Source organism: Phacochoerus africanus, chromosome 16 (genome assembly GCF_016906955.1).
Source record: "Phacochoerus africanus isolate WHEZ1 chromosome 16, ROS_Pafr_v1, whole genome shotgun sequence".
NCBI lineage: Eukaryota > Metazoa > Chordata > Mammalia > Artiodactyla > Suidae > Phacochoerus > Phacochoerus africanus.
In genome coordinates this window covers 47,070,366-47,089,235 of record NC_062559.1, presented here as the reverse complement: position 1 = coordinate 47,089,235, position 18,870 = coordinate 47,070,366, and the positions used below count along the sequence as shown (strand labels likewise).

The window sequence follows — 18,870 nt, the reverse complement described above, 5'->3', positions numbered from 1 at the left end:
GAAAAAAGGTTAACTGCACACTGGGGGAACGTGATAAACGCCATCTCAGCTGGGTCATCAAGGTTAATATCACCACTGATAAGTCAAAGTCATGTTGACAACATGCTACTTTTTTTTTTTTTTTCTCTTTAGGGTCACACCCAAGGCATATGGAGATTCCCAGGCTAGGGTCCATTCGGAGTTGCAGCTCCTGACCTGCACCACAGCCACAGCAGCGCCAGATCCCAGCCATGTGTGCGACCTACACCTCAGCTCATGGCAGTGACAAATCTTTAGCCCACTGAGCCGCACCGGGGATCGAAGCCGAATCCTAAGGGATACTGGTCAGGTTCTTAACCTGCTGAGCCACAACGGGAACTTGTGAGAGGCTATGATGAACGTGTAGTCTGTCTCCGTGGGCTTTGTCCACAGAACACATGACTCCAGTCTAAGCACAAGAAACACACGGGACACATCCTAACGAGGGGACAGTCCACAAAATAAGCCTCAAAACAGCCACCCCTCAAAACTATCCGGGTCATTTCAAAGAAAAAAGTCTGAGAAACGGCCACAGCCAAAGGGAGCCTACGGAGACAGGACTACTAAATGTGGCATCTTGGATAGGATTTCGGGAGAGAAAAAGGAAAAAGTGAGGACATCTGAACCACAGTAATGTATCAATATTGGCTCATTATGGTGACAAAGGCACCACACTCGTATAAGATGTTGATAACAGGGGAAACTGGGTATGAGGCACATAGGAACTCTCTCCGGTGTTCCTGATAACTCTGTAAATCTAAAATAGTGCTAAATTTAAATATTTATTTATTTATCTATTTATTTTTGTTTTTTTAGGGCCACACCCTCGGCATTTGGAGGTTCCCAGGCTAGGGGTCCAATCAGAGCCACATCTGCGACCTACACCACAGCTCACGGCAGCGGCGGATCCTTAACCCACTGAGTAAGGCCAGGGATTAAACCCACAACCTCATGGTTCCTAGTCAGATTTGCTTCTGCTGTGCCACCACAGGAACTCCTAAATTTAAATATTTGTTAAAAAATATTAGCAGGGATATAACAGGGGGACATCAGTAACACTGTTTGTTACCTTAGACTAACACCAGCCTGTGCTTATTTAAGAAAAAAAAATCTTTGAAAAGTCTTGCTTGTACTCACACCACTGCCTGAGACATACTGATGGCCAGTTTTGTTTTGTTTTGTTTTGTTTTGTTTTATGATTGTAAGAGAGGAGGAAAATCCAGTTGTCTACTTACCCTACTGCTGAGTTAGGTGGTTTGGGCATCCTAGAATAAAAACAAGAAACAAATCCTAATTGATATTAAGGACTTTTTAAAGCTTATATTCCTATCAGAAATCTGCTTAAGAATAAAGATGTATCCTATTTACAAACTAGAGTGTCTTTAAGATAATATTCTTTTTTGGGGGGACCACACCTGTGGCATATGGAAACTCCTGGGCTAGGGGTTGAGTTGGAGCTGCGATGCTGGCCTACACCACAGCCACAGCAATGCCAGATCTGAGCCGAGTCTTCAACCTACAACTGCCGCTCATGGCAACGCCAGATCCTTAACCCACTGAGTGAGACCAAGGATTGAACACAAGTCCTTATGGATACTCATGGGGTTTGCTACCTCTGAGCCACAGTGGGAACTCCTAAGATAATATCCTTGACTGACTTTCTGGAGCACTGAATACTGACCACAGAGATAAGGTGTCATTGAATCTCAGCTGCCCAATGATCCATTTTTTCCCACAGTTCTCACACTCGGTTAGTCCCGCTCACCACCCTCTTTGCCTTTCTGACTTCTCCTAAAGTTGACAGAGCTCTGGTTCTTACTGACATTCAATCTCAGACGCTGTAGCCCAAGTGCTCTGAGGTAGCCTGACACCAGGCAGGTGGTGCAGTTACATAACCGAAAGTGACCTGAGTGTGGCCTGGTGGAGAAAACATATAACTATGGTGTGTGCTTTGTCCCTTTGCCCAGGATTGCTGATTTCTCATGACAGTAAAAGCTGAGAATTGAGCAGAGAGGCTAGAACAAATCTGAGCAAGTTCCCAGAGGCATGCCTTTTCTGAATCAGTCCATTTGAAAGTTATGTATTTGCTCATTACTCTGAGTCTTACATGCCAAGTGGTAATAGTGCAGCCCAGGAACAAAGTCCACACAGAAGAACAGTCATCCACTTTCATTGGACTTTAACAATTAGTTCCAGTCTATGCAAATATTTATGAAATATCTCAGTTATGAAGAATGAATAGTTTTTTTTATGGCTATACTGTGACATACGTTAATTCCCAGACCAGGGATTGAATGCAAGCCACAGCTGCAACCTACAGTGCAGCTGTGGCAATGCTGGATCCTTTTTAATCCACTGCATCCAGCTGGTCATTGAACCCACACCTCCACAGTGACCCGGGCTGCTGCAGTCAGGTTCTTAACCCATTGCGCCAAAGTGGGAACTCCAAAAAATGAACAGAATGTTATCAGTTGACAGCAAAGGCAGTAAAATAAAATATACCGTTTGCTTTTTCATATATTTATCTATTTAGAAAGTAGTACCTAAACCATACAATTTTATTAGTCTATAATATTTTATAAACGAATACACATGAACCTGAAAAGGTTTATGTCTTTATTTACTTGGACTTTAAGTTTGTTAGAACTAAAAAGAAAAGCATGTCTTGTGTTCCAGTTATATCTTTGATGGAGTGGGGAATAGAAGACAAAGAATATAAAAATCTGTGGGATCTCGAGTTACCAGACTGGGTGTTATATATGAAACATTAAAGCAGCATCTCATGTGACAAATTTAGCTGATGTTGACAAGTACATGCCTAAAATTGTTTAGTTTCAAAATGGAAAAAAAAGAAAAAAAGAAAAAAGAAAAGCTTTTTTAAAACTTCAAAGTTTGATGGAATTCCCATTGTGGCTCAGGAGAAACAAATCAGACTAGGATCCATGAGCATGCAGGTTCGATCCCTGGCCTTGCTCAGTGGGTTACAGATCTGGCAGACATGGCTCGGATCCCACGTTTCTGTGGCTCTGGTGTAGGCCAGCAGCTACAGCTCAAATTTGACCCCTAGCTGGGAACCTCCATATGCCATGGGTGCGGCCCTAAAAAAACAAAACAAACAAAAAAAGAGATTCAAAGTTTAAAAGGGTACAAAGAAAATAAAAAATGCTCAGAGACACCAATTCCTTGACCTGAATCTATCCATTAGTTCACGGCCACTCTCTATCAAGTTTTCAGTTTACTAATAGCAAAGGGATATATAAGGGCAAGCAATCACAAATTTCATGTCTTTTTGGCTCCCTCTTGTGGCCGAACTCTATATTAACTTCTTACCTAGAAACAAATTCCTAGCAATTCTAATAAAAGTAAAAACTGATATTTTCACTGTTATTTCAGTACTGTCAGTGTTTTATTTTCATCTGAGAATTAGAAAGTATGCTTTCATAATATATACAACAAACTATTTCAAAGAGCAACAAATAATTTAGTACAGCAGAAAATAATTCCTCCAAGTGAAGAGTAAATTAAGTATTCCTTACCCAAAAAAGAAAATTAGGGAGTAATTTTATTAAGGGTTATATTTAAATTGTCATAACAAACCTTTCTCATAAAATTGTTTTTATTTATTTATTTATTTATTTATTTTTAAGGCTGCAGGTGTGGCACATGGGAGTTCCCAGGCTAGAGGTCGGAGAGGTCGAATCAGAGCTGCAGCTGCCAGCCTACACCACAGCTACAGCAATTCCAGATCTGAGCCATGTCTGGAACCTACACTAGAGCTCACAGCAAAGCCAGATCTTTAGCCCACTGAGGGAGGCCAGGGATCGAACCTGTGTCCCCATGGATACTAGTCAGGTTTGTTTCTGCTGCGCCACAACGGGAACTTCTCTCATAAAACTCTGACTAAAAGTTTTGTTGAGGGTGCTGGAGCATTTTCCATGAACCTTTTAAGAAATATACAGATTATTGTTAGATTGAATAACTAGGTCAAAGACAGGGAAATGGGCCAAGTTGATCTGTATAAATCTTTTCAAACATTACTATTCCATATTTCCTATTTTTCTTCACTTGCTTAAATGCAACAAACTATTAGTGGATTTTAGTGTATTTCTTTCACTGTTGTTTTTTGGTCTTGGTTTCCATAATTAATGGTGTCGATTTTAAAAAAAAGGAACACCTGTTTTTCTAGAATTTCCCATTTGGAGGCTTTTTTTAGTTTGCATTTAACTCATTTCCACTTAAAAATGTTATTTGATCTCATGTAAGGAAAAGAAACCTCAGACTTACAAAGAATCATTTCCATAGACATCGCTTTTTTTGTTCTGTGACAAATAATAGAATTGTTCAACAGGAAGCTTTCTGAAAAGAAAGAAAAGATTAAACTGAACATCTTTTTAATTAACACGATGCAATGGTGAGATAGTAAAAAGATAAATAGATCCACACAACAATGTATGTATCATAAGTCAGCACATTAAAAGGTGGCATTTTTTTTTTTTTTTTTGTCTTTTTGCCATTTCTTGGGCCGCTCCTGTGGCATATGGAGGTTCCCGGGCTAGGGGTCGAATCGGAGCTGTAGCCACCGGCCTACGCCAGAGCCACAGCAACGCAGGATCCGAGCCGCGTCTGCAACCTACACCACAGCTCATGGCAACGCCGGAACCTTGACCCACTGAGCAAGGGCAGGGACCGAACCCGCAACCTCATGGTTCCTAGTCGGATTCGTTAACCACTGCGCCACGACGGGAACTCCAAAAGGTGGCATTTTTCTAACTCGTTTTTTAAAGTTTGATTTTAGCTGATTTACAATGTTGTGAGAATTTCCGCTGTACAGCACAGGGATCGAACCCGCAACCTCATGGTTCCTGGTCGGATTCATTAACCACTGAGCCACAACGGGAACTCCTCCATGCTCTTTCAGATTCTTTTCCCACACAGATGATCACAGACTACTCAGTAGAGCTCCCTGTGCTATGCAGCAGGTCCCCGGTGGCCAGTCATTCCACACACCTCAGTGTGCATATGCTAACCCCAACCCCCCAGTCCATCCATCCCTACCTCACCTGTTCCCTTTGGTAACCAAAAAGGTAGCATTTTTCAGTCACTGGGAAAAGTTTACTTTTCAATAAACAATGCAGGAAAAATTCACTAGTCATTTGAGGAAAAAAAAATTTTTGTCTTTTTTTAGGGCCACACCTGTGACATATGGAAGTTCCCAGGCTAGGGGTTGAATCAGAGCTGTAGCTGCCAGTGTACACCACAGCCACAGCCAAGACAGGTCCAAGCCCCATCTGTGACCTACACCACAGTTCAGGGCTGCATTTCAAGCTGGATTTTTCTTAAGAAGCTAGTCTTTGGCTTTCTTTTTACACACTGGGACTCTGTGAGTATACTTTTAATTTATAATATGGTGCATTTTTTTAATATACAAATTTTGGGGACCAGAGCTGTAAACTCCATAGGGAGCTATCCCTCTAATCTCTAGAACAATGCTTGCTATACTCATACTACCGAATAAATAAATGAATAGCTAGAGTAAGTGAATGAATGTACAGATAAAAAGAACATGGGCTTTGGGGTCCAATACACCTGGACTCAGTCAAATCTCTGTTCTGAAACTTCATACTTGTCTGGCCCAAGAAAGGGTACGAAATCTCTTGGGTGTCATTTATTGTAAAGCCAGGATAACAGTATTCACTTACAAAGATATTATAAATTTATACTGTAATAGAAAGAAAGTTCCATCAGTGTGGGGCTTAAATAAATCTGTTGGATTAATTAATGAACTTGAGGCCCTCACTATCTATAATGTGTCAATATTTGCATCTTTCCAATTGGACTTTCCATTTTCTGCTTTTTATTGCTTTACTGAGGCTCTCATAAGGCTGCCATCTTCCCTATTTCTGTTTTTCTCTCTGGCTGCAGCTTGCTTTTTCTGATTTACTTCTTTTAACCGCTTTAGAACAAAAAACTAGTTAGCTAGATTGTTAGTAAATTAGGTAGCCAGGTTTATTAGATAAAGCAGGAGTAAGTAGGCTCTGTGTGAAGGTTTGATGGATTTTGCTCTGTGTAAATTTCATACTTCTTAGTAAATACTAATGAAGCATTTAATTTACTGCTCATATCTTTTTTTTTTTTTTTTTTTGCTTTCCTCTTCACTTTTAACCTGTGTTTTGAATAAAGTTGCTGAGAGACTAACTAAGATTTGTAAATGCTGAGGGGAATATTTTAATACTTGAAAACAATGCCCCAAAGAGTCCAATGATTATAGATGGATAAATTAGAAATCAAAAGTTCCAAAAAATCCAGAACATCTGTATAGGCGTTCCTGCTGTGGATCAGCAGAAATGAACCCGACTAGCAGCATCCATGAGGATGAAAGTTTGATCCCTGGCGTCACTCAGTGGGTTAAGAATCCGGTGTTGCCGTGAACTGTAGTGTGTAGGTCGTAGATGGGGCTCGGATCTGGCACTGCTGTGGCTGTGGTGCAGGCTAGCAGCTACAGTTCTGATTCGACTCCTTGCCTGGGGACTTCCATATGGTGTGGGTGTGGCCCTAAAATGACCAAAAAAAAAAAAAAATCTGTACAATAGGCCTGCTATTTGTTTAAGCAAAATGAAAAGTAATCTTTCTCAGGAAACTTCCTGTTTAGTTTTGATAAAATGTGATTAGTAAGAGAATTAATCAAAATTTCTGATGACATACTTAACCATCTCCAAGGAAAGCAAAGATTTTCTATAACAGGTTTTTTTTTTTTTTTTTTACTGACTTCACAACTAGAAATTATATAGTTTTCCCATCTGTGTCTTTTCATAAATTGTAAAAGAAAGAAGTTTGGAAGGGGATTTATGTTAACAAAGGACTCACAACAGAAATAGAGAAAATTGGAGTTCCTGGAGCAGCTCAGCGGGTTAAGAACCTGACTAGTATCCATGAGGATGAAGGTTCGATCCCTGGCCTCACTCCATGGGTTAAGGATCTGGCGTTGCCGTGAGCTGTGGTGTAGGCTGCAGACTCGGACCTGTGGATCAGTGGAAATGATCCTGACCAGTAGTATCTGTGTAGTTGCTATGGCTGTGGCGTAGGCTGGCAGCTGCAGCTCCAACTCAGCCCCTAGCCCAGGAATGTCCATATGCCTCAAGTGGGGCCCTAAAAAAAAAAGAAAAAAAAGAAATGGAGAAAATTGAACAATGAAGGCCTCTATGTGAGGGGCAGAAAGTTTCTTTACCTTGGCCAGGTTTCTCCACCAAATCCGTAATGCTGATGTCTGGGGCCCACGACAAGAGGAGGCTCACATCTTGGCCTGTGTTCCTCGGGGCCTGAGATGGGTATCATGCCACCGTATTCCCTTTCTGCGCCCCATGGAAGCCTACATCCCTGGAGTGACTCCCTTAACTCCTGGTACCTGCGGAAAAAGAGAGCCTTTTGAAATAGTTTCTGCATAGGATGCTGCGGTGTGAGTGTTTGAGTCCCTCCGCCCCAGATTTGTAGGTTTAAATCCTGGGGCCTTCAGGAAGGCCATGAGGAACCCGCATGAATGGGACGAGCGCTCTTATAAGAGAGACCCCAGAGAGCTTGTTAGGCCCTTCCACTGTGCGAGATACAGCGGGAAGGTGCCGGCTATGATCCAGAGAGAAGGCTCTCCCCAGAACACAACCCTGCTGGTGCCATGACCTCGGGCTTTCAACCTCCAGAGTTGTGAGAAATAAATGTTTGTTATTTATGAGCTATCGAGTCTGTGGCATTTTGTTATAGTAGTGTGAATGGACTAAGGCAAACGACTAAAATTTCCTAGTGCTATATTATTCTTAGATGACATGTTCAGAACACAGAATTCTCAGTGCTGGGTAGATTATGATACTTTCTGGTTATATAGGCATTATGGGACTGTTGAAGGAATGAGGTTAAATTCCTGAAGGCCTACGGACTACTTTACTTTTTTTAAAGAGCTGTGCTATATGTGCTTATTCCTTTAAACATCTTTATTGCCATAGAATTCATCCACCTACATGATTCACCCATTTATATGCCATATAATTCATCCATTTAGGGTGTACAATTGAATGATTGTTAGTATATTTATAAATATGTACAACCATCATCACAATAATTTTAGAACATTTTCATCACCTCCAAAAGAAACCCTGTACCATTTCACCAGCCCTAAGAAACCCCTAATCAAATTTATGTCTCTATAGACTTGCTTCTTCTGGAGTAATTAATCCTTTATATTAATAAAGGAAATCATGTATGTGGTCTTTCGTAATTGTATCACATATCAGTACTTCATTCCTTTTCATGGCTAAATACTATTCCATTGTTTGGAGATATATATAAATATCATTTATATGGTATTTTTTCCACCCATTTATCAGGTGATAGACATTTTTTTTCTGACTTTTGGCTGTTGTGAATAGTGCTGCTATGAACATTCATGTACAGGTTTTTGCTTGAATCCTTGCTTTCAGTTCTTTTGGGTGTAAATATATATATATGGTAACTGAATTGCTGGGTCATATGGTAATTCTTTATTATTAACTTTCTGAAAAATAGTCAAACTGATTCCCACCAATTTACATTTCCACCAGCAATGTAGAAGAGTTCCAATTTCTCTGCATCTATGCTAACACTTGTTCTGATAGTTATTTTTCAAAATCATAGCCATTCTACTGGGTGTGAAGTGTGGTATCTCATTATGGTTTTGATTTGCATTTCCTTAATGATTAATGATTTGACCATCTTTTCATGTGCTTATTTCTATATCTTCTTTGGAGAAATGTCTATACACACCCTTTCCCATTTTAAAAACTGGGTTATCTTGGAGTTCCCACTGTGGCTCAGCGGGTTAGTACCCTGACATAGCATCTGTGAGGAAGTGGGTTTGATCCCTGGCCTTGGTCAGTGGGTTAAGAATCCAGCATTGCAACAAGCTATGGCATGGGTCACAGATTCGGCTCAGATCTGGTGTTGCTGTGGCCTAAGCCTGCAGCTACAGCTCTGATTTGATCCCTAGCCTGGGAAGTTCCATATCCCAAAGGTGCAGCCATAAAAAAAATGGGTTATCTTTTTATTATTGAGGTGTAGGAATTCTTTTATATTCTAGATACAAGTCCCTTATGAGAGACATCATTTACAAATATTTTCTCCCATTCTGTATGTTATTGTCTTTCATTTTCTCTTTTTTAATAGTTGTACAATGATCATCACAACCCAATTTTAGAGCATTTCCATCCCAAACCCCCTGCGCATCCCCCCACCCCCCAACCTGTTTCCTTTGGAAACCATAAGTTTGTCAAAGTCTGTGAGTCAGTATCTGTTCTGCAAAGAAGTTCACTGTGTCCTTTTTTCAGATTCCACATGTAAATGACAGCATTTGGTGCTGGTGTCTCATTGACTGACTGACTGACTTCACTTAGCATGATTATTTCTAGGTCCATCCATGTTGCTAAAAATGCCCTTATTTCATTCCTTTTAATGGCTGAGTAATATCCCATTGTGTATATGTACCACATCTTCTTGATCCACTCCTCTGTTGATGGACATTTAGGTTGTTTCCATGTCTTTGCTATTGTATATGGTGCTGCAATGAACATTGGAGTACATGTGTCTTTGCAAGTCATGGTTTTTGCTGGATAGGTGCCCAAGAGTGAGATTGCTGGATCAAATGGTAGTTCTATTTTTAATTTTCTGAGGAATCTCCATACTGTTTTCCACAGTGGTTGCACCAATTTACAATCCCACCAACAGTGTAATAGTGTTTCTTTTTTTCCATACCCTCTCCAGCACTTATTGTTTGTAAACTTTTTGATGATGGCCATTCTGGCTGGTGTCAGGTGGTACCTCATTGTGGTTTTGATTTGCATTTCTCTAATAATGAGTGAGGATGAACATCTCTTCAAGTGTTTCTCGGCCCTCTGTATGTCTTCTTGGGGAACTGTCTGTTTAGATCTTCTGCCCATTTTTGGATGGGGTTGTTTGTTTTTTTGGTACGGAGCTGCAGAAGGTGTTCATCAATGTTGGAGATTAATCCCTTGTCAGTCGATTCACTTGCAAAGATTTTCTCCCATCCTGTGGGTTGTCTTTTCATTTTGTTTAGGGTTTTCCTTTGCTGTGCAGAAACTTTTGATTAGGTCCCATTTGTTTATTTTTGTTTTTATTGTCAATACTCTGATAGGTGGATCTGAGAAGATGTTGCTGTCATTTATGTTAGAGAGTGTTTGGCCTATGTTTTCCTCTTAAAGAGTTTTATAGTATCTGGTATTGTATCTAGGACTTTAATCCATTTGGAGTTTATTTTTGTGTATGGTGTTAGGGAGTGTTCTAATTTCATTTTTTTCCATGTGGCTGTCCAGTTTTCCCAGTACCACTTGTTGAAGGGGCTGTCTTTTCTCCATTGTATATTCTTGCCTCGTTTGTCATAGATTAGTTGACAGTAGGTGCATGGGTTTAATGCTGGGCTTTCTATCCTGTTCCACTGATCTTTATTTCTGTCTTTGTGCCAGTATCATACTTTTTTTTTTTTTTGGTCTTTTTTGTCATTTCTTGGGCCGCTCCCACGGCATATGGAGGTTCCCAGGCTAGGGGTCTAATCAGAGCTGTAGCTGCCAGCCTACACCAGAGCCATAGCAACGTGGGATCCCAGCCGCATCTGCGATCTACACCACAGCTCATGGCAACACCAGATCGTTAACACACTGAGCAAGGGCAGGGATCAAACCCGCAATCTCATGGTTCCTCATCGGATTCGTTAACCATTGCACCACGACGGGAACTCCTGTGCCAGTACCATATAGTTTTGATGACTGTTGCTTTGTAGTATAGTCTGAAGTCAGGGAGCCTGATTTCTCCAGCTCCATTTTTCTTTTTCAGGATGTCTTTGGCTATTCTGGGTCTTTTGTGCTTCCAAACAAACTTTAAAATATTTTGTTCAAGTTCTGTGAAAAATGTCCTTGGTGATTTGATAGGGATTGCATTGAATCTGTAGATTGCCTTGCACAGTATAATCATTTTGATAATATTGACTCTTCCAATCCAAGAGCATGGTATGTCTTTCCATCTATTTGTGTCATCTTTGATTTCTTTCATCAGTGTCTTATAGTTTTCAGACTACAGGTCTTTTGTCTCTTTAGGTAGGTTTATTCCTATGTATTTTATTCTTTTGGATGTGATGGTAAATGGGATTGTTTCCCTAATTTCTCTTCCTGATCTTTCATTGTTAATATATAGAAATGCCATTTATTTCTGTGTATTAATTTTGTATCCTGGAACTTTGCCAAATTCATGGATGAGCTCTAACAGACTTCTGGTAGCATCTTTAGGATTTTCTAAGTATTATGCCATCTGCAAATAGTGATAGTTTTACTTCTTCCTTTCCAGTTTGGATTCCTTTTATTTCTTTTTCTTCTCTGATTGCCGTGGCTAGGACTTCCAGAACTATGTTGAAGAGTAGTGGTGAGAGCGGACATCCTTGTCTTGTTCCTGATCTCAGCAGGAATTCTTTCAGCTTTTCACCATCAAGAATGATGTTAGCTGTGGGTTTGTCATATATGGCCTTTATTATGTTGAGGTAGGGTCCCTCTGTGCCCACTTTCTGGAGGGTTTTTATCAGAAATGGGTGTTGGGAGTTTCTGATGTGGCTCAGTGGTTAACAAATCCAACTAGGAGCCATGAGGTTGTGGGTTTGATCTCTGGCCTTGCTCAGTGGGTTAAGGATCCGGCGTTGCCATGAGATGTGGTGTAGGTCGCAGATGTGGCTCAGATCTGGTGTTGCTGTGGCTCTGGTGTAGGCCGGCAGCTGCAACTCCAATTAGACCCCTAGCCTGGGAACCTCCATGTGACGTGGGATTGGCCCTAGAAAAGGCAAAAAGACAAAAAAGAAAAAAAAAAGAAAAAAGAAAAAGAAAAAAAGAAAGAAAGAAAAGAAATGCGTGTTGGATTTTGTCAAAGGCTTTTTCTGCGTCGATTGAGTGTCTTATTTTCTTGATTGTGTTCTTTGAAGCAAAAAGTTTTAATTTTTTTTTGTTTTTTAAAAAAAGGTTTAAATTTTAATGAAGTCCAATTTATATATATTTTTTCTTTTGTTGCTCATGTTTTTGGTGTCATATTGTCAAACCCAAGATCATGAAGATTTACTTTTGCGTTTTTTTTCTTTTTTCTTTTGCTTCTTAGGGCCTTATCCACAACATATGGAGATTCCCAGGCTAGGAGTCAAATCAGAGCTACAGCTGCCGGCCTACACCACAGCCAGAGCAACACAGGATTGAGCCACATCTGCGATCTGCACCACAGCTCACAGCAACGCCGGATCATTAACTCACTGAGCAAGGTCAGGGATGGAACCTGGGCCTCATGGATACTAGTCAGATTCATTACCGATGGGACACAACAGAAACTCCTCTTAAGGACTTTTAGAAATCTGAATTCTCAGGCTCCATCCCAGACCTAGGAATCAGAATGGGGTGGGGGTGGCACCTGTCATCTGTTTTAAACAAGCCCTCCAGAATATTCTTATGTATGCTAAAGTTTTAGAAGCTCTGCCCTGTTCCATAGTTACCTTCCATAGAAAATGGGTCTCCAGGAGTTCCTGTTGTGCCTCAGTGGGTTCAGAACATTACTAGTATCCATGAGGACATGGGTTCAATCCCTGGCCTTCTCGGTGGGTTAAGGATCTGGCATTAGTGTGAGCTGTCATGTAGGTCACAGATGCAGCTGCAATTCTGTGTTGCTGTGGCTGTTATGTGGGCTAGTAGCTGCAGCTCTGATTCTGCCCCTAGCCTTGGAACTTCCATAGGCTTCAGGTGTGGCCCTGAAAAACAAGAAACAAAAACAAAAAAGAAAATGGGTCTCCAGTAGTCCCACCCTTTACAATGTGCCATCCAGTAGGTTTGAGACATGGAAGTTTCCTCTATTGGCTGTTAAGCTAGTCTGATCTTGAAAACTGGTAGTTCAGATGACTTTCCCTGTTCTTTCTTAAAAAGGGAGTGAAGGGAAAGCACATTTATTCACTGTTGTAACCATGCTTTACAGGAAATACTTAACGGATGTCTGTTAAAGGAATGCATGATTGAGTGAACGAGTAAGGCCAAAAAGATTCCTTTGTGTCTTGGACTGTAACCTATGACATAGAATGAAAGCTTCAGGCCAGGGAGAAGACCTCACAAAACTCTTAAGAATATCTGGCTGAAGATCTGTGCCCTAATTAGGAAGATTTAATGTACTCCAGTTTCCAGTAATGGTGGTCTGAATTATTTGGACTAACCTTTCCACTGAAAACATCTAAAAATGCTGAAAAGGAGCTTCAGGGTTGCTAAACACATGGAGGTGGGGGGTGAGTGGCACTCTCAAAGAGCATGCAAACTCTGCACACAGACTGGAGTTCCCATAGCGGCTCAGTAGAAAAGAATCCGACTAGGAACCATGAGGTTGCCGGTTCCATCCCTGGCCTCACTCAGTGGGTTAAGGATCTGGTGTTGCCCTGAGCTGTGGTGCAGGTCGCAGATGCGGCTCAGATCTGGTGTTGCTGTGGCTGTGGCGTAGGCTGGCAGCTATAGCTCTGATTTGACCCCTAGCCTGGGAGCTCACATATGCCGCAGATGTGGCCCTAAAAAGACAAATGATGATGATGATGATGATAATAAAGTTATTATTATTAACTCTATAATAAACTGGTAATCTATCACCGAGAGATAAACAGTGCAATGTACTAGAGTACAAAGAACATTGATTCACCACAATTTCTACAGATCCTCATGGACAAGGACTCTGGCACACTCACCACATTATCCCCAGGATACAGCATAGGACCTTGCAAATATATGGTACCCAACCAATACTTACTGACTAGGGGGCCTTCCTTGAGAGCAATGACACAAAAATCTTAGAAAGGGAACCAATTGTACTCTGGGTTAAATTTTCTTGGAGAAGGTGAATTCTATTTCTATTTGGCTGTTTTGATTTTCCCAGAAGAGACTAAGCAAAACAAAACAAAATGCTGAAAAGAAAAAAAAGCAAAGCATCTTCTTAAAAGCAACCCATTGTTAATAGGACCGAAAGGGAAGCCAGGGCTCCATAAGAAAGAAAATAGGATCCAGAGGTTAGAAAGGTTATGGAATTGAAAATTCCTGACAATGTTGGCTCCAGGATCCTTCTTGGGAAAGGACTTGCTTTGTTTAATAAAATATTTTGTCAGGCTTCTTGGTTAAGAGACAGAGGCTCTCAAGTTCAGGTGTTAGGACTCAAGCAAGCCAAGATTTATTAAGCTGCTGTGCAGTGGGAGGGATTCGATTTTGCTCTTGAGAGAGGAAGACGAGGGCAAAGAGAAGGAAAGGGCTATGAAGAGAAATCAGCAGGCTGGGAAGGGAGTGCATTGGGTGAAAAGCCAGTGAGAGAACTCTGGTGATAGCTGGGTAAAGAACTTGACAAATACAGAAACTTGTGGCTAATAAGGGCTTTTAGTTGCATATTAAATGGTGTGATGGGATTCTCTCTTCTGACCCCTACCTGATCGGTGAAATTTGCCAAGCTCACAAATGCTCTGAATGGATGAGGTTTCTGGAGGAAACTAAACAATGACTGAGTTTTCACACCTAGGTCAAAATGTTGTCCAACAGAAGCCATATATATGGAACCCGGAACCCAACGTCAGCAATGACCATCCTCCACCCCCTTCCTGGGAATTTGGATACATTTTGAGGAAGGCTTTGGATTTTTAAAAGGCATGGAATAAAGATTTGAGTGGAATTTATCTAGATCTTAAGGGCTGAGAAGACAGAGTTAAATTTTGGGCTATATTAGTAGAGCTGATACAGAATTCTGGACTTTGCGGCACAGCAGAGAAGAGCTGTGTAAGAGGGGAAGCAAGAGAGAAAGATAAAGACAAGATCCTGCAGGGCCTTATGGGCCCTTTGGACTGTGCCATCTGAGCAGTGGGGGGCCAGTCAGACACATGGGAAGGGAGCGTGGGGGTGGGGGGGGGCTGTGGGCTGTGGAGCTGCTTTCTTCTTTGTACCAGTACAGCCCTTGGCTTAATGGAAGCCCCCCTGTAAATATCTGCTGAATGGAATGAAGAACCTAACACTCAGGATTGTCTCACACACGGAATGTATTATCTCATAACGTCACTAGATCAGGACTGGCAAGCTATCCCATAGGCCAAATCCAACCTACTGCCATTTTTGTTGGTGAAATTTTATTGGAAGGCAGCCTTGACCATTCATTTATATATTAGCTATTGCCTATAGCTGTTTTCACCCTACAACAGCAGAGTTGAGTAGTTTGACAGACCAGACACTGTAGAGCCTAAATATTTACTATCTGGCCTTTTTTTTTTTTTTTCCTTTTGGTCTTTTTAGGACCGCACCCGTGACATATGGAAATCCCCAGGCTAGAGGTTGAATTGGAGCTGTAGCCGCCAGCCTACACCACCGCTCAGAGCAATGCTGGATCCTTAATCCACTGAGCGAGGCCAGGGATGGAACCTGCATCCTCACGGATACTAGTCAGATTCGTTTCTGCTGAGCCACAGTGCGAACTCCCTATCTGGTCTTTACGGAAGTTTGCCAACCCCTACAACTAGCTAGTCAAGGAGAATCTGGGGACCACTGGTCTGGGGTGCTGAAAAAGGGATGTCGGCCTTCAGTTCTCAGACCTCTGAGGTATGATCTATGACCATGATCAACAGACCCAGTTTGGGGGGCATGACAAGTGAAAAATATTTGAACACATTTGATTAATGACAACCTAAGCTTTAATACCTAAGTTTCTAAAGTTAAATTAGACGAGTCGATTTCTCAGTATCTGACCCTCATATATTATACCAGCCCAGGAAAATGAGCCAGTAGAATCTGTTAATCAATCATTTGGGTTGGCATTCATCTAAAGCCAGTAAGTTGTAAGAAACCATTTAAAATAAAAGGCAAAGCAAAAGTAAGTCATATTTCTCTTTTATTTTAGGGTCTGACATTTCCTCCCTTAGCTTTAACACTTTAACACTAATAGCATTTATAGAAGGAACTGATTAAGTATTGAAGTTTTAGGATTAAATAATTTTAAAGCTCAAATAATACATGTGTCCATTTATAGAAGGAACTGATTAAGTATTGAAGTTTTAGGATTAAATAATTTTAAAGCTCAAATAATACAAGATAAATAACAATATATTATTAGTGCTATAATCTGTAGCCACATAAAATTCATGTTTACTTGTTTTATTAGAGAATATGTTCCCCATGGATGAATCAATATCTTACTTTGGAGTCACTTTACAGAATTTTGACTCAGAGGGGCTGAATTTAGCCAGTAATTAACAGAAGGCATGATTAAAGGAAGCTCAGAACAAACATACTCTCATTTTCAGGCAGGAAGCTAAGAGTCAAAGAAAATTTCAGAAATCAGAAAGTAATGGAATAAATCCAGGAACAAAAGAGGAACTCATATTAAATCTTAAGCAGTTCTCAGGGCACTTCCTTAATTGATGTTTACTTTCCTAATGAACTAGGAAATTTGCTAGAGGTAGGGAGACATCAACTGAATGGAAAAAGGAGGTAGGCATCTGTGATTCTGAGTATCTGTAGCTGCCATTCTTAAATTTTCAGTGGAAGAAATATAAAAGAATACACCTGCATATTAGTTATTTTATTTTATTTTTTTAGGGCCACACCCATGGCATATGGAGGTTCCCAGGCTAGGGGTCGAATTGGAGCTGTAGCTTCTGGTCTATGCCACAGCCACAGCAATTCCAGACCCAAGCCGAGTTTGCAACTACACCACAGCTCACGGCAATGCTGGATCCTTAACCCACTGAGCAAGGCCAGGGATCGAACCTGCGTCCTCACGGATACTAGTCAGATTCATTTCTGCTGAGCCATGATGGGAACTCCTGCTTACCAATATTTTTAAAGGAGATCAAGTAATTACACATAATAGTGACTTATATTTGTTTCAGAATATATCAGTGAAGAAAGTAACTGAAGCACAAAGATTAACTTGCCCTTGGTCAGTGGATAAACCAAACCACAATCCTGGTTTTCTTATGGTTTTCAGTGCTTCCTGCTAGCCCGGAGGTTTTCAAAATAAGCTGAAAAACTAAAAATGCAGATTTAAGACCCCACTCAGACCCAGTGAGCCAGAATATCTCTAGGTAGAGCCTGGGAATCTGTATTTTCAGAACACTTCTCATGTGATTTTGATGTACCCTGTAATCAGACCAATGCTGGCTAATGATGGAATTAGACATTGCCTATTCTGGAATGAAAAAAAGCAGGAAATCATTTTGCATCTCTGTTAAAACTGCCAAATTAGTTCAAAGGACACTGTAATATTTCAAAAAGACATCCCTTTAAGGATATCCATGTTTAGAAAATTAAGCTGCTGACAGCTAACGTATGCTAAGACTCAGGTTCATCCCTACCATTGTAAAGTGATGCCTACAAGCCAAGAGTTTTTGTTTTTCATTGTTTTGTTTTGCTTTAGAAATATCTTGAGGTTTGAGTTGGGAGCCATAGACCCTGAACCTGGTCTGAAAAAGTAAAGCGAGCACTGATAAAGCCAAGTTACCAATATTATCCTGATGACACTGTCCAGAGCAGTTCAGAGGAACACCGCCAAGAGCGAAGGGAACTTCTATTTCGGTAAGCTGCCAGGATGCTTTTTAATGTAATTTTTTTTTTCCGTCTTTTTAGTCCCTGCAGCATATGGCGGTTCCCAGACTAGGGATCAAATCAGAGCTGCAGCTCCTGGCTACACCACAGCCACAGCAACACTTTATCCAAGTTGTGTCTTCCACCTACACCACAGCTCACGGCAACACTGGATCCTTAACCCACTGAGCGAGGCCAGGGATTGAACCCGCAACCTCATGGTTCCTAGTCAGATTCGTTAACCACTGAGCCACCATGGGAACTCCCCAGATGCTTTTTGAAAGGGAGTTAAATAGAGGGGTTCTGAGACTACATGATCATCCTAGCATTCCCATCGGGGATCTCAAAGGAAAGAATTCATATGCAATAAAATGGAAAGTAAATTTATTAATTAGGAGCTGGGAACATGATTTATAAATTATTTACACAGAAATTTAGGTTAGTTTTAAAATTAGGGAAAAAACCTTTCTTATTTTTTCATATAAAGAGTATGTTTACAAATTGTGCTAGATTCATAGAATTCTGATCAAGATGGTGAAAACTGCAATGCAAGAAGAAAGAAAGTCTGTTGAGAACCACTGTTTGGTTTGGCAGACAGAAAAAGAGAGACAAGAGAATCTGCGAACCCTTGAGGGGCTACTATGATGAAGATAACACCTCACCCAAAAAAAAGGAGTTTCTGTCGTGGCTCAGCAGTTAACGAACCTGACTGGCATCCATGAATCCATGAGGTTGCAGGTTCAATCCCTGGCCTCCCTCAGTGGGTTAAGGATCCGGTGTTGCTGTGAGCTGTGGTGTAGGTCGCAGACACAGCTCGGATCTGGTGTTGCTGTGGCTCTAGTGTAGGCCTGTGGCTATAGCTCTGATTAGACCTTTAGCCTGGGAACCTCCACATGCTTCGGGTGTGACCCTAAAAAGACAAAAAAAAAAAAAAAGAATGAAGATAACAGATTTTTCTTATTTCCCACAGCTTTAGAGGGAAGAACCAGGGTCAGCAAATGGAAAGAGGAAAAATATGCTTAGCAGAAAGAAAATTATGTAACAATCAGGCACATTAAAAAATTCATTGGCCTACCTGTGTGGTAGTGATGTCCCACTTTGGAAGTGTTTAAGTTGAGGCTAGGTGACTTCTTGTCTGATTTCTTTCTGCTTTTTTTTTTTTGTCTTTTTAGGGCCACACCTGTGGCATATGGAGGTTCCCAGGCTAGGGGTTGAATCA

The 18,870-nt window shown here is 41.0% G+C and overlaps 1 protein-coding gene across 1 annotated transcript in view; it reads right to left on the bottom strand.

The window, feature by feature from the left end:
* C16H7orf31 (chromosome 16 C7orf31 homolog) overlaps positions 1-18,870 on the bottom strand; it is a 41,919-nt gene that overhangs the window by 20,574 nt on the left and 2,475 nt on the right. The window contains exons 3-5 of the mRNA XM_047763726.1: positions 7,244-7,420; positions 4,303-4,374; positions 1,254-1,283 (exon numbers count right to left, since the gene is read on the bottom strand). Of these exons, the coding sequence (XP_047619682.1) occupies positions 1,254-1,283; positions 4,303-4,374; positions 7,244-7,420 (279 nt within the window). The remainder of the gene's footprint in view (positions 1-1,253; positions 1,284-4,302; positions 4,375-7,243; positions 7,421-18,870) is intronic.